The 13,165-nt window shown below is 42.7% G+C and overlaps 1 protein-coding gene across 2 annotated transcripts in view; it reads left to right on the top strand.

Moving 5' to 3' along the window:
• FANCD2 (FA complementation group D2) overlaps window positions 1-13,165 on the top strand; it is a 58,651-nt gene that overhangs the window by 23,639 nt on the left and 21,847 nt on the right. For both annotated transcript variants that reach the window (XM_082639678.1, XM_082639679.1), the window contains 10 exons: window positions 508-639; window positions 2,538-2,648; window positions 6,711-6,820; window positions 8,569-8,629; window positions 9,298-9,417; window positions 9,868-9,941; window positions 10,250-10,396; window positions 10,928-11,028; window positions 11,328-11,443; window positions 12,722-12,830. In XM_082639678.1, coding sequence (XP_082495804.1) covers window positions 508-639; window positions 2,538-2,648; window positions 6,711-6,820; window positions 8,569-8,629; window positions 9,298-9,417; window positions 9,868-9,941; window positions 10,250-10,396; window positions 10,928-11,028; window positions 11,328-11,443; window positions 12,722-12,830 — 1,081 coding nt within the window. The remainder of the gene's footprint in view (window positions 1-507; window positions 640-2,537; window positions 2,649-6,710; window positions 6,821-8,568; window positions 8,630-9,297; window positions 9,418-9,867; window positions 9,942-10,249; window positions 10,397-10,927; window positions 11,029-11,327; window positions 11,444-12,721; window positions 12,831-13,165) is intronic.

The following is a 13,165-nucleotide window of genomic DNA, read 5'->3' as shown; positions in this document are numbered from 1 at the left end:
ACATCTAAAACTTTTGGGGGGAATCGTCTTAATGTCTTAGAGACAACATCATGACCCATGTTTACTTGAAACATACAAGTCTAACTCGTAAAAACCTTTAGCTCCTTGAGTGCCACCTTTTCAGTAAATTTCAATAGATTAAGTACAACCATAACTGAATGGGTAATATTTAACCCATATGAGAAAAAGGAAAAGAAAAAGACTATGCCAGGGAGCAAAATCAGGAGGGTTTAGACAGTGCTCACTGGTAAATTATGGGAAATAAATGAAGACTGGATGGTAGTGTTGTTAGAGTGACATAATCCTAAACCTCCTGAATCTAACATTAATGAAAACTAGTTAATAGAATTAGACGATGGGATTGGGTGGGTTGGGATTTTAACCAAGTTGAGATTGGAATGGCCTCTGGCATGAACCTCTTTTAGATTGGAATGGGCTCTGGCATGAACCTCTTTTAGATGACCATACCATATTTTAGCTTCACACTGTTTACTCTTCTCTGTATAGGAAGTGATTGGTGCCCTAGTGACCCATATCTGCAGTGGGAACGAAGCTGAAGTTGATACTGCATTGGATGTCCTCCTAGAGTTGGTAGTTCTAAACCCATCTGCTATGAGGCTGAATGCTGTCTTTGTGAAGGTAACTAGTCCTACCATTGACATACTGAATCATTTTTCTTTCTTGCATATATTTGAGAGGTACCTGATATATCTGTTAGTTAACAGCAATTTATTTTGTACTCTAGATATTGAGTACTGTGATTGGTAGAAGCAGGTGATAATGGAGGTGAGAGTGATGGGGCAAATAATAGAAAAAATAACTCATCTATCTTTGTATTAATTCATTCAATGAATACTTGTTTTTTGGGGGTTTTTTTGCGGTACGCTGGCCTCTCACTGCTGTGGCCTCTCCCGTTGCGGAGCACAGGCTCCGGACGCACAGGCTCAGCGGCCATGGCTCACGGGCCCAGCCGCTCCGCGGCATGTGGGATCTTCCTGGACCGGGGCACGAACCCGTGTCCCCTGCATCGGCAGGCGGACTCTCAACCACTGCGCCACCAGGGAAGTCGCCTGAATACTTGTTTTTACCTAACCATGTGCCAGGCTCTATTCTGGGTGCTGTGGCTATAAAAGTTAGTCTTTGCCTTTGATGATAGAAAGTAAGACACATAAGTAAGTCACTAAAAATACATGATGAATTCTCTAATAACGTGCTGTAGATATACCAGAGCAGGAATAATTAACTGGAGAAGTCTTCAAAGAAGAGATAACATTGGAGTGATTCTTGAAGGATAGAGATTTGACAAGAAAAAGTAAGGGAAGTACATCTAGGCAGAGAACAGTTTGAACAGAAGCAAATTGGCACTACCCACATCCATGGTGTGCCTGAGGGATGACAGGTAGATTAGCATGGTTGGCGGATAGGATAAGGTGAGCGGTCGCGGGAGGTGAGGACATAGGACAGGGCCAGATTATGAAGGATCTTAAATACTATGCTAAAGAGTTGCAACTTTATTTTATGGACAAGAGGGAGCTTGTTACAAGTTTTGTTTTTTTTTAATTCATTTATTTATTTTTAGTGCGTTGGGTCTTCGTTGCTGCACGTGGGCTTTCTCTACTCTTCATTGCTGTGTGTGGGCTTCTCATTGTGGTGGCTTCTCTTGCTGTGGAGCACGGGCTCTAGGTGTGCGGGCTTCAGTAGTTGTGGCTCATGGGCTCTAGAGCGCAGGCTCAGTAGCTGTGGCGCACGGGCTTAGTTGCTCTGCGGCATCTTCCCGGACCAGGGATCGAACCCGTGTCCCCTGCTTTGGCAGGCAAATTCTTAACCACTGCCCCACCAGGGAAGTCCCCTGTTACAGGTTTTTAATGAGGGTTTGACATAATCAAGTCTGGGCTTTGAAAGATAACTGTGTAGGCCCTGTTATCCCCATTTTACAGATGAGAAAACTGAGGCTTTGCCCAAGGTCAAAAAATAAGTAGTTCCCCTGTGACTCTTTCCGTATCTCTAGAGGATGAATAAGTTATTCATGGAGTAGAAGCTGAGAAATAAGGTCAGAGACATAACTTTTGGCAAAATACTGTTTTCACTAGGAAAAAGGGAAGTGTGGAGAAAAAGAATAGGGGGAGGTGCTTCCCTGGTGGCGCAGTGGTTGAGAGTCCGCCTGCCCATGCAGGGGACATGGGTTCGTGCCCTGGTCCGGGAAGATCCCACATGCTGCGGAGTGGCTGGGCCCGTGAGCCATGGCCGCTGAGCCTGCGCCTCCGGAGCCTGTGCTCCGCAACGGGAGAGGCCACAACAGTGAGAGGCCCGTGTACTGCAAAAAAAAAAAAAAAAGAGGGGAACTAGGAGGAGGTATGTTAGCATGACTAAGCAGAACATCAACCCTTTGGGCTCTGAGTATAGTTGTAGAGAACTGAAGCTTTTGTGGAACAGATGCCTGGCTATCTGTGTGTGCCTCTTATGAGGATTTTAATTTTTTTATTTAAAGGGAAAAAATGTTACTTGCTAATCTCATCATTGGCATTTTTTTCTCCCAGGGCATTCTAGACTATCTGGATAATATGTCACCCCAGCAAATACGAAAACTCTTCTATATTCTCAGCACACTGGCATTTAGCACACAGCATGAGGCCAGCAGTCACATCCAGGTAAGAGGCAGTGTGTTGAGAAAGAATCTTTTAAACCTCTTCAATTGAAATTTGCTGAACAAAATTACTGCAGCCTGTGTAGTGGTAGAAATAGAGTACATAGCTGTAGTCCTAGCATTTGTTTATTCTTTTCTTACTACAAACATTAGGTGTCTACTGTGTCCCAAGCACTGAGATGATAGGTATATATTAGACCTTCTGCCCTCAAGGAGCTTAGTCTGTTAGGGTGAAAATGAGTCTGTAATCAGCTAATTATGAAACTGAGTAAGAAAAGCCACTCAAGTACTATACTGAGTGCCACGGGGACACAGGGAATTCCCTTGTTCCCTAAGGAACATCTCCATCTAATGTGAACTCCATCTGGGCCTGCTCTCATTTGTGGGCATCATTCACTGAAAAAGCCAGGCAAAGGAACTAAAGATTAGGTTGGAATCATAACTCATAGCTCTTTTATATCTTTCGTGCCACCTTGTGGCAGTAATCCATACTGGCCTGTGACTTTGAACAACCAGCACTTTTTTTTTAACTAAAGTTAATTGACTGGGTAATATACACGCATGGTACAAAATTCAGAAGGTATAGAAAGGTAGTGAAAGATGTCTCCTCCCTCTCAGTCGTCTAGGCAGCTGGTGCTCTAAAGGCAATCGCTGTTATTAGCTTATGGCTTTCTGAGATGTTCTGAGAATTAACAAATTTGTATTTACTTGTATACCTATATTCCACACCTTACCCTCTTGTTCTGTGTCTTGCTTGTTTCATTTAGCAGTACAGTTTGACGATTTCTTCATGTCAGTAATAATAGAAGTACATCATTATTTTATTTTATTTTATTTTAATTTATTTATTTATGGCTGCGTTGGGTCTTCGTTACTGCATGCAGCTTTCTTTAGTTGTGGCAAGCGGGGGCTACTCTTCGTTGCAGTGCGCGGGCTTCTCAGGGCAGTGGCTTCTCTTGTTGTGGAGCACGGGCTCTAGGCGCACGGGCTTCAGTAGTTGTGGCACATGGGCTCAGTAGTTGTGGCGCACGGGCTTAGTTGCTCCACGGCATGTGGGATCTTCCTGGACCAGGGCTCAAACCCGTGTCCCCTGCCTTGGCAAGTGGATTCTTAACCACTGTGCCACCAGGGAAGCCCTATTTTATTTTTTAATTGTGGTAAAATATACGTAAGATAAATTTTACTATTTTAACCAATTTTAAGTGTACAACTCAGTGACATTAAGTACATTGACTTAATGTTGTGCAACCACTACCACTATCCATCTCCAGAACTTTTTCATCATCCCAAGCAGAAACTCTGTCCCCATTAAGCAGTAACTCCCCATTCCCTTTCTCTACACCCTGGTAACCTCTAATATACTTCTATGAATTTGCATCACCTAGGTACTTCATTTAAATAGAGTCGTACAATATTTATCCTTTTGTGTCTGGCTTATTTCACTTAGCATAATGTGTTCACGGTTCCTCCATGTTGTAGAATATCTCAGGACTTTATTCCTTTTTATGGCTGATAGTGTTCCATTCTATTTATAGACTGCAAGTAGTTTATCCATTCACCCATTGATGGATATTGGCTTTTTTCCATCTTTTGGCTATTTTGAATAATGCTGCTATGAACATTGATGTACAAGTATCTCTTTGAGTCCCTGTTTTCACTTCTCTTGGGTACATACCTAGGAGTGGAATTTCTGAGTCAGGTGATGATTCTGTGTTTTAACATTTTGAGGAACCACCAAACTGTTTTCCACAGAGGGTGTACCATTTTACATTCCCATGAACAGTTGAGGGTTCCAATTTTTCCACATCCTCACCAACACTTATTTTCTATTTTTTATGTTTAACCATCCTACTGTTTGAAAAGTGGTATCTCATTGTGGTTTTGATTTCCATTTCCCAGATGACTAATGATGTTGAACATCTTGTGTGCTTATTGGTCCTTGTATATCTTCTTTGGAAAAAGTCTATTCAAGTCCTTTGCTCACTTTTTTTTTTTTTTTTTTTTTTTTTGCGGTACGCGGGCCTCTCACTGTTGTGGCCTCTCCCGTTGCGGAGCACAGGCCCCGGACGCGCAGGCCCAGCGGCCATGGCTCACGGGCCCAGCCGCTCCGCGGCATGTGGGATCTTCCCGGACCAGGGCACGAACCCGTGTCCCCTGCATCGGCAGGCGGACTCTCAACCACTGCGCCACCAGGGAAGCCCTTTTGCTCACTTTTTAAATGAATTATTTTTTGTTGTTGTTGATGTATAGGAGTTCTTTATATACTCTGGATATTAATCCCTTATCAGATATATGATTTGCAAATTTTTTCCTCTTGTTCTGTGGATTGTCTTTTAGTCTTGACAGTGTTCTTTGATGTAGTTTTGATGAAGTCCAACCAATCTATTTTTTTTCTTTTGTTACTGGTGCTTTTGGTGTCATACTTCTAAAAAATTGCCAAATTTGAAGTCATGAAAAATCTCCCCTATGATTTCTTCTCAGAGTTTTAGTTTTAGCTCTTAAATTTACATCATTGACTCACTTTGAGTTAATTTTTAACTATGGTGTAAGGTGAGGGTTCAACTTCATTTTTTTTTTTAACCAAACCAGTTTTTATTTCATTAATTAATTAATTAATTAATTAATTAATTTTGGTTGTGCCAGGTCTTAGTTGTGGCATACGGGATCCTCGTTGTGGCATGTGGACTTCTTAGTTGCAGCATGAGGACTTCTCAGTTGCAGCATGAGAACTCTTAGTTTCGGCATACGACCTACTAGTTGCAGCACGCATACGGGATCCAGTTCCCTGACCAGGGATTGAACCTGGGCCCCCTGCATTGGGAACCCAGAGTCTTACCCACTGGACCACCAGGGAAGTCCCTCAACTTCATTTTTGTGTGTGTGGGTATCCAGATTTTTCTAGTACCTTTTGTTGAAAAGACTCTTTTTCCATTGAGTGGTCTGGGCACCTTTGTGGACAATCAATTGACCATATGTGTGAGAGTTTATTTCTAGGGTGTATTCTATCTGTTGGTCTAAATGTATGTCCTTATGCCGGTAGCACACTCTTTTGATTACTGTAACTTTGTAGTACTTTTGAAATTGGGAAGTGTGAGCCCTCCAAATTTGTTCTTTTTCAACATTTTTTTTTAATTCTATGTTTTAAATTTATTTTTTGGCTGCGTTGGGTCTTTGTTGCCACGTGCGAGCTTTCTCTAGTTGCAGCGAGCGGGGGCTACTCTTCGTTGTGGTGTGCAGGCTTCTCATTGCAGTGGCTTCTCTTACTGTGGCTCTAGGTGTGTGGGCTTCAGTAGTTGTGGCTTGCAGGCTCTAGAGCGCAGGCTCAGTAGTTGTGGTGCATGGGCTTAGTTGCTCCATGGCATGTGCAATCTTCCCAGACCAGGGATCAAACCCATGTCCCCTGCATTGGCAGGTGGATTCTTAACCACTGCGCCACGAGGGAAGTCCCTCGAGATAGTTTTGGCTATTTGGGGTCCCTTGAAATTCCATATGAATTTTAGTATGGGTTTTTCTATTTCTGTAAAAAATGCCGTTGGTATTTTAATAAGGATTACACTGAATGAGCATATTATCATCTTAACAATGTTCAGTCTTCCATGAACATGGGATATCTTTCCATTTATTTAGGTCTTCTTTAATTTCTTTCAGCAATGTTATGCAGTTTTTAATGTATAAGTCTTTTGCCTCCTTGGTTAAATTTATTCCTAAGTACTGTTTTCTGTTTGATTACTTCTGCCTGATCAGCCAACAACATTATGATAATTCACATTATCTATATCAAGCAACTATCACAACGGTAACAATAACAGCTATTATTATTGAATGTCTACCATATGTTGGGCCCCGTTCTTTGAATTTTGTGTAATTTGTCTCTGATCCTTGAAAAACCTTTCCCATTTTATAGATGAAAATAATTGAGACTCAGGAAGATTAAATGACTCACCAAAGACCACACAGTTAGTAAATGATAGAACCCTTGCTATTCTAGGTTTTTTGGCTCTGATATTCGTAGGCTCTTTTGCTGTACCATTCCAACATCTTCCTCTTTATCATTGTTTCCTTGTAGGATGACATGCACCTGGTGATACGAAAACAGCTCTCTAGCACCATGTTCAAGTACAAGCTCATTGGTATCATTGGTGCTGTCACTATGGCTGGCATCATAGCGGCAGACAGGTATGCATGGAAATTCTGATTTCTGTGGCTCATGGTCAATTAATCAAGTTGCTGTCTTACAAAATAAATTGTTACATTGTGTAGACATCATTGTAACAGAAGACATTAAAACCATAATAAGAGAAGTGAGCAAATGTTTGTTGCCACTTTTCCATGTTGCAGCATGTGGGATCTTTCGTTGCAGCGCGTGGGATCTTTCATTGCGGTGCGTGAACTCTTCGTTGTGGCGCGTGGGCCTCTCTCTAGTTGTGGTGCGTGGGCTACAGAGTGTGCGGGCTCTCTAGTTGTGGTGCACAGTCTGCAGAGTGTGCGTGCTCAGTAGTTGCAGCATGTGGGCTCTCTGGTTGTGGCGCATGGGCTCTAGAGCGCACAGGCTTAGTTGCCCTGCCGCATTTGGGATCCTAGTTCCCCAACCAGGAATCGAACCCTGTCCCCTGCATTGGAAGACGGATTCTTAATCACTGGACCACCAGGGAATTCCCCCATGTTCCTTCTAATCTTGACTGTATATACTACATGTAATTTTTACAGAATTGCGATCACAGTCATTACATTCTGATGGTTTAAAACTAGGGATTGCTAAGAAATTAAGTTCTAGAAATGTTTCTAAAAAAGGGAAACCCTGATCTCCCTGGGATGCATTCTTCTGCATCTGCTCCAATCCTGGGCACTACACCATACAGGTTTCTCCACTGCTGTGTTATTCCTGTCTGGAACACCATGTTTCATATAAATAATGTCTTCCTGTGGATTTTTCCCCCTTTGCACTTTGATGCCACAATTGTAACACCTAAAAGAAGCTTGGGGCTTGATAAGTTGTTACCATTGCAAAATGAGATTGGAATTTAGTTCATGCTTCTTGGAAATGATTTGTCATGAATTCCTGGGACCTCAGGAAACATCCTTAGAGTCAGCATTAGTAATCCGTAGAGGCTGCATAGTATACTGGTTAAAAGTTCATTCTCTGGGGCTTCCCTGGTGGCGCAGTGGTTGAGAGTCCGCCTGTCGATGCGGGGGACGTGGGTTCGTGCCCCGGTCTGGGAGTATCCCACATGCCGTGGAGCGGCTGGGCCCGTGAGCCATGGCCGCTGAGCCTTCGCACCTGGAGCCGGTGCTCCGCGGCAGGAGAGGCCACAGCAGTGAGAGGCCCGCGTACCGCAAAAAAAAAAAAAAAAAAAAAAAAAGTTCATTCTCTGGAGCCATACTGCTTGCCTGGGGTGAAATACTGGCTCCGTTATTTATTAGTTGAATGATCTTGGGTAAGTTACTTTACCTCTCTGTGCCTTTGTATTCTCACATCTGTGAAATAAAGATATTAATAGTATTTACTTCATAGAGTTGTTGAGAGCATTAAATAGTTAGAACAATGCCGAGTGCTTGCCCTTATGATTTTTACTAATTTAATGTACCCTTAAAAAAATCTGAGATAACCATTGTTTGCTCTAATCCACATTTTGTATGGTCTAAATAAATACTTGGGGACTTGCTTGGTGGTCCAGTGGTTAAGACTTCACGCTCCCAATGTAGGGGGCCTGGTTTCCATCCCTGGTCAGGGAACCAGATCCCGCATGCTGCATCAAAGACCTGGTGCAGCTAAATAAATAAATATTTTAAAAACAAACAAACAAACTTGTCTGTGCTTTCATGCACTTTTATCTCCACCCCAATCCCAAGGAAGGCACAATTCTTAAATTTATTGCCAGTTGTTACAAAATATTACAAAAATGGGTCTAAAATAATGTTTTTAGAAGTGGATCTTCCAGTTTGACCCCAGGGAGAGGAGACCTCAGCAGTGAACAGTGTACACAGGTAAGTTCTTGTCGTGTAGTTGGATATGTTTATGAGTAACTGAGGAATTGCTTCTGGTCACTGTCACCTTGCCAGAAAGAAGCCTTCTTTTTTCAAAATATGTTTTCCTGAACTCATAGCTTTTGTAATTTGTACCACTCTTTTGTCCTTTGGAATCCACTGGCTTGGGTTGTATTTTAGTTCTGTATCTGTCTAATCTTCCTAATTAAATTGTAAATTCCTAGAGAGCAAAAAAGGTGGGTCATGTTTGAGAGTAGCAGATTGACTGGAGCATAGGGACAAGTAAGTGTGTAATTGGAGAGTTGGAGATAAAGCTAGTTTGAAGATAGAAAACAGAGAGCTCTGAATGTGAATCAAGACATTTTGATTTAATTTTTACACAGAGGTAGTCCTTAAGGGTTTCTTAGCATAGAAATGGCATAATCCAAGCTTCGCTTTAGAGAAATTAATCAGGTTCATGTGTCTGATAGATTGGAAAAGAGATGAGATTCAAAAGAGATGGATTGGTCAGGAGGCTTAGGAAAAACCTCAGGTGAGAGGTGGTGATAAGAGCTTTGCCAGTGAAATCGGAAAGGGAAAAACTTACTGCTGAATGGGGTGAATGGTGTTTAATTAGGAAGCATTGGCAGCCCAAGGGCTGGACCATTCTTTCTCTTCGACTGCTCCAGGTGACCTCCTTGCTACAGTTGGTTCATTCCTGCAGTGAGCAGTCTCCTCAGGCCTCTGCACTTTATTACGATGAATTTGCCAACCTGATCCAGGGCAGAAAGCTGGCTCCAAAAGTACTGGTATGTCCAAGTATCTTTTCTTAAAACAATGAAGCATGAGGGCTGCTTTACTATACATTCTTCAAACCCTTCTCTCTGTTGTGCTGCAAAAATAAAAAGATCTTCCTGTGAGCTCTCCCATATTCTAATTGGGGAGGCTGTTCTGACTCACTCGGCCCCAGGCCTCTCCTCTGAGGCCTCCTTCACATAATAAAAATAAGGGATGAGGATGATGAACGTGTGGTTAATGATGTTGTTGAAAGCCACCATCTATTCTGTGCCAAGCACTGTGTTAAGCATTTTTCATGTATTATGTCTATTCCACATCAGAATGATGAGGTATGTGTTATTGTTATTTTCTTTTCAGAAATGAGGAAGCTGAAGCTTTAGAAAGGTTAATAGTTTATTTAGGGCTTTATAGCACATATAGCCTGGTCTACACAGCCTTTTTTGTTTGTTTGCTTCCTGAAGGAATGGGCTGGGCAGACCATCTCTGATGATTTCCAGGATGCCTTTGTGGTGGACATCTGTGTTGTTCCAGAAGGGTAAGTACCGTTTACCCACTGACATGGTTGTACTGGTAAAGAAATTATATCAGTTATGTCAATTGCTGGTGCAAACCTCAGAATGTCTTGACCTCAGCCAAGTCTAGCCCACTCCCACAACTTCCCTCCTCCCAACCTCAGTATCCCAGCACCCCCAGCTCCAGGATTGCTTAAAGATTCCCCACTTGTTCTTTCTCCTCTTTCTCACTTCTCCTCATAACAGAGGAGATTAGTTTGTTCTAGTGGTTTCTCCCATAGACTTGCCATACCCTTGAATTGCGGTATCAGATTCTGGGTTCTCTCCACAGTGACTATCCGTTTCCCGTGAAAGCTCTCTACGGACTAGAAGACGATGATAGTTGTGATGGGATTGCCATCAACCTCCTGCCACTGTTGTTCTCTCAGGACTTTGTGAAAGATGGGGGTAGACTGACTTCGCAGGAATCAGACCAAAAGTCAGTACACTTTTTCTTCTCTAAAACCTCTGTTGGTATTTTAAATGTTCATGGAGAATGCCACAGTTCTTGCAGTCTCTTGAGAACTTGATTGAAAAGGATTTCTCCCAAGACAGGTGGTATATGGATGGGTTCCTAAGAATGGGGCAGACTCCTTGTTTTCTCCCAGACCCTGGGTTTGGGATTTGCATTGAGTCATGACAGCCAACAGATATTCTGTGAGGCTGCTTTTGTTTCTGTTCCTTTTTCCCACCCATGAACGTGTTTGTCTATCTCTGCCACTCTTAACACCCTCCTTCCGTCTTATCTCCGCTTTCTCCTAACACATGGACATTCAGTCTACTTACCTCTGTCTTCCTCCAATTCAGTTCATTATTTATTTGCTGAGCATCCGTTACATTCCTTGTTATATGTTCTTAAAAGTAGACATTTATTTTGGGCAAACCTCCTTAATTATAAGGTTGGGCTCTCTATAAACATGGACTAATGTGTCTATAAACCGTGGTCTAGAAATGGATTTTTCCTTCCCAGATTGGTTTCTCCGTTGTGCCTGGCTCCCTACTTCCGGCTACTGAGACTTTGTGTGGACAGACAACATAATGGAAACTTGGAGGAGATTGATGGTTTATTAGGTATAGGATGAAGTTATCAGATCCTTTCTTCTTTGTAACCTTTCTTTGGTAAACTTAGGGAAGGGGCAGACTGGTACCTGTGTGTGGGGGAAGGAATTTTTTAACGTCACAGAGACTTTTAGATTATATTTATTGACTGTTGCGTGATATGGAAGTATTTTTGAGACTAATCAAAGCTTGACCTTCAAATACTAGTTAAAGGGGAAAGTAAGTAGAAGGAGAGCTAGCTCTAGGGGCAGCATCCATGTTCTGTTGACTTGAGCTAAAGGGGAATAGAAATGTTTGTCCTTCTCTTTCAGACTGTCCTATATTCCTTACTGACCTGGAGCCTGGAGAGAGACTGGAGTCCATGTCTGTTAAAGAGCGTTCATTCATATGTTCACTTATATTTCTTACCCTCAACTGGTTCCGAGAGGTGAGCAGAGTTACTAGGACAATTCACTTACTGTCTGTAGTTTCTCTTGAAAGGAAATTGTTTTCTTGGTTCCACGAGGCTCCTTAAAAATTCTTCACCAACCACTAACCCCTGTGTGTTTCTGCAGAGGTTGTATCCTACCCTTCCCTAATCATACGCACCTCCTAATGCAGCGAAATCAAAATACTTAGAATTCACTTACTGTTGGCCATGCTTACTACCTCCAAGCCTTTTCATGGTAATCTACTTCTGCCTGGAACAACTTCACCTTCACCACTGTGAAAATACTGTTCCTCCTTTATTTTTTTTTTTTTTTTTTTTCTTTTTGCGGTATGCGGGCCTCTCACTGTTGTGGCCTCTCCCGTTGCGGAGCACAGGCTCCGGACGCGCAGGCCCAGCGGCCGTGGCTCACGGGCCCAGCCGCTCCGCGGCATATGGGATCCTCCCAGACCGGGGCACGAACCCGCATCCCCTGCATCGGCAGGCGGACTCTCAACCACTGCGCCACCAGGGAAGCCCCAATACTGTTCCTCCTTACATCGCTGTGCACTTAATGTTTCGATTTAGTGAGATCAAGTGAATGATAGTTTTCACTTTCCTTTACAATATTTTTGTGCTTAATGAAACGCACAATCGTAATGAAATATAATGAAAATGAAATGCAGAAAATGATGGTAACATCTTACATCTATATCACACTTCCTTCCTCATGCATATTATTTCTGAGAATGTTTATTCACTTGAAATATCTCTTCTTATCCTGACAACTATATTATGATGTAGGCGGGATGGGTATTATTATCCTCGTTTTACACATATGGAATTGCAGGTACAGAGAGTTCAAAGTCGTTAAAATTTATCAAACACACGTGCCAAATGCTGGGCTAGTTTCTTTATTCACACTTAATCCATACGACTGCATTCCAGTCTTATAGCTGAAGAAATAAAAGCTCAGAAAGGTTAAAGACTTGGCCAAGGTCACACAACTAGTAAGAAGCAGACTAGGATCTGTTTCACTGAAGTGTATACTTTCTAGCTATTGTGCTGTTCCACCTTGTTACTTAACTAGAAATAAGTAGAACCAGGATTAGAAGTTTCATCTCCTCTATTGGCCCAGGGCTTTTTTCTTTACAGCGCCTTGCTGAGAACACTTGGACATTTCTCACTCGACTCACAGATGCTGTCACCAGACAACTCTGTTAGCTCTTGCTGAATAACGCAAACAAGGTTAAAATCTGAACAGTTCACAGTGTGAGAATATAATTTTTACTTCCACAGGTTGTAAATGCCTTCTGTCGGCAAACATTACCCGAGATGAAGGTGAAGGTGCTCACCCGGTTAAAGCACATTGTAGAGCTGCAGCAACTCCTGGAAAAGCACTTGGCAGGTGAGGGAAGGGTCCTGTATTGTAGTCCTGCTGGTCAGTGGTAAGGAGATAGCAGAGTTAGCTTTTAAGCCAGACTCAACGATAGCTGCCCCCGACTCGTGGGACAAGAAAATGGTTGCTCAACAAAAATTTTAAAAAATGAGTACGTCGGACTTCCCTGGTGGTGCAGTGGTTAAGAATCCGCCTGCCAACGCAGGGGACACGGGTTCAAGCCCTGGTCCGGGAAGATCCCACATGCCGCGGAGCAACTAAGCCCGTGTGCCACAACTACTGAGCCTGTGCTCTAGAGCCCGTGAGCCACAACTGCTGAGCCTGCGTGCCACACCTACTGAAGC

The sequence above is a fragment of the Mesoplodon mirus genome, assembly GCF_964341445.2.
Source record: "Mesoplodon mirus genome assembly, chromosome: 12".
Classification (NCBI taxonomy): Eukaryota; Metazoa; Chordata; class Mammalia; order Artiodactyla; family Ziphiidae; genus Mesoplodon; species Mesoplodon mirus.
This window is presented reverse-complemented; position numbering and strand designations above follow the sequence as displayed.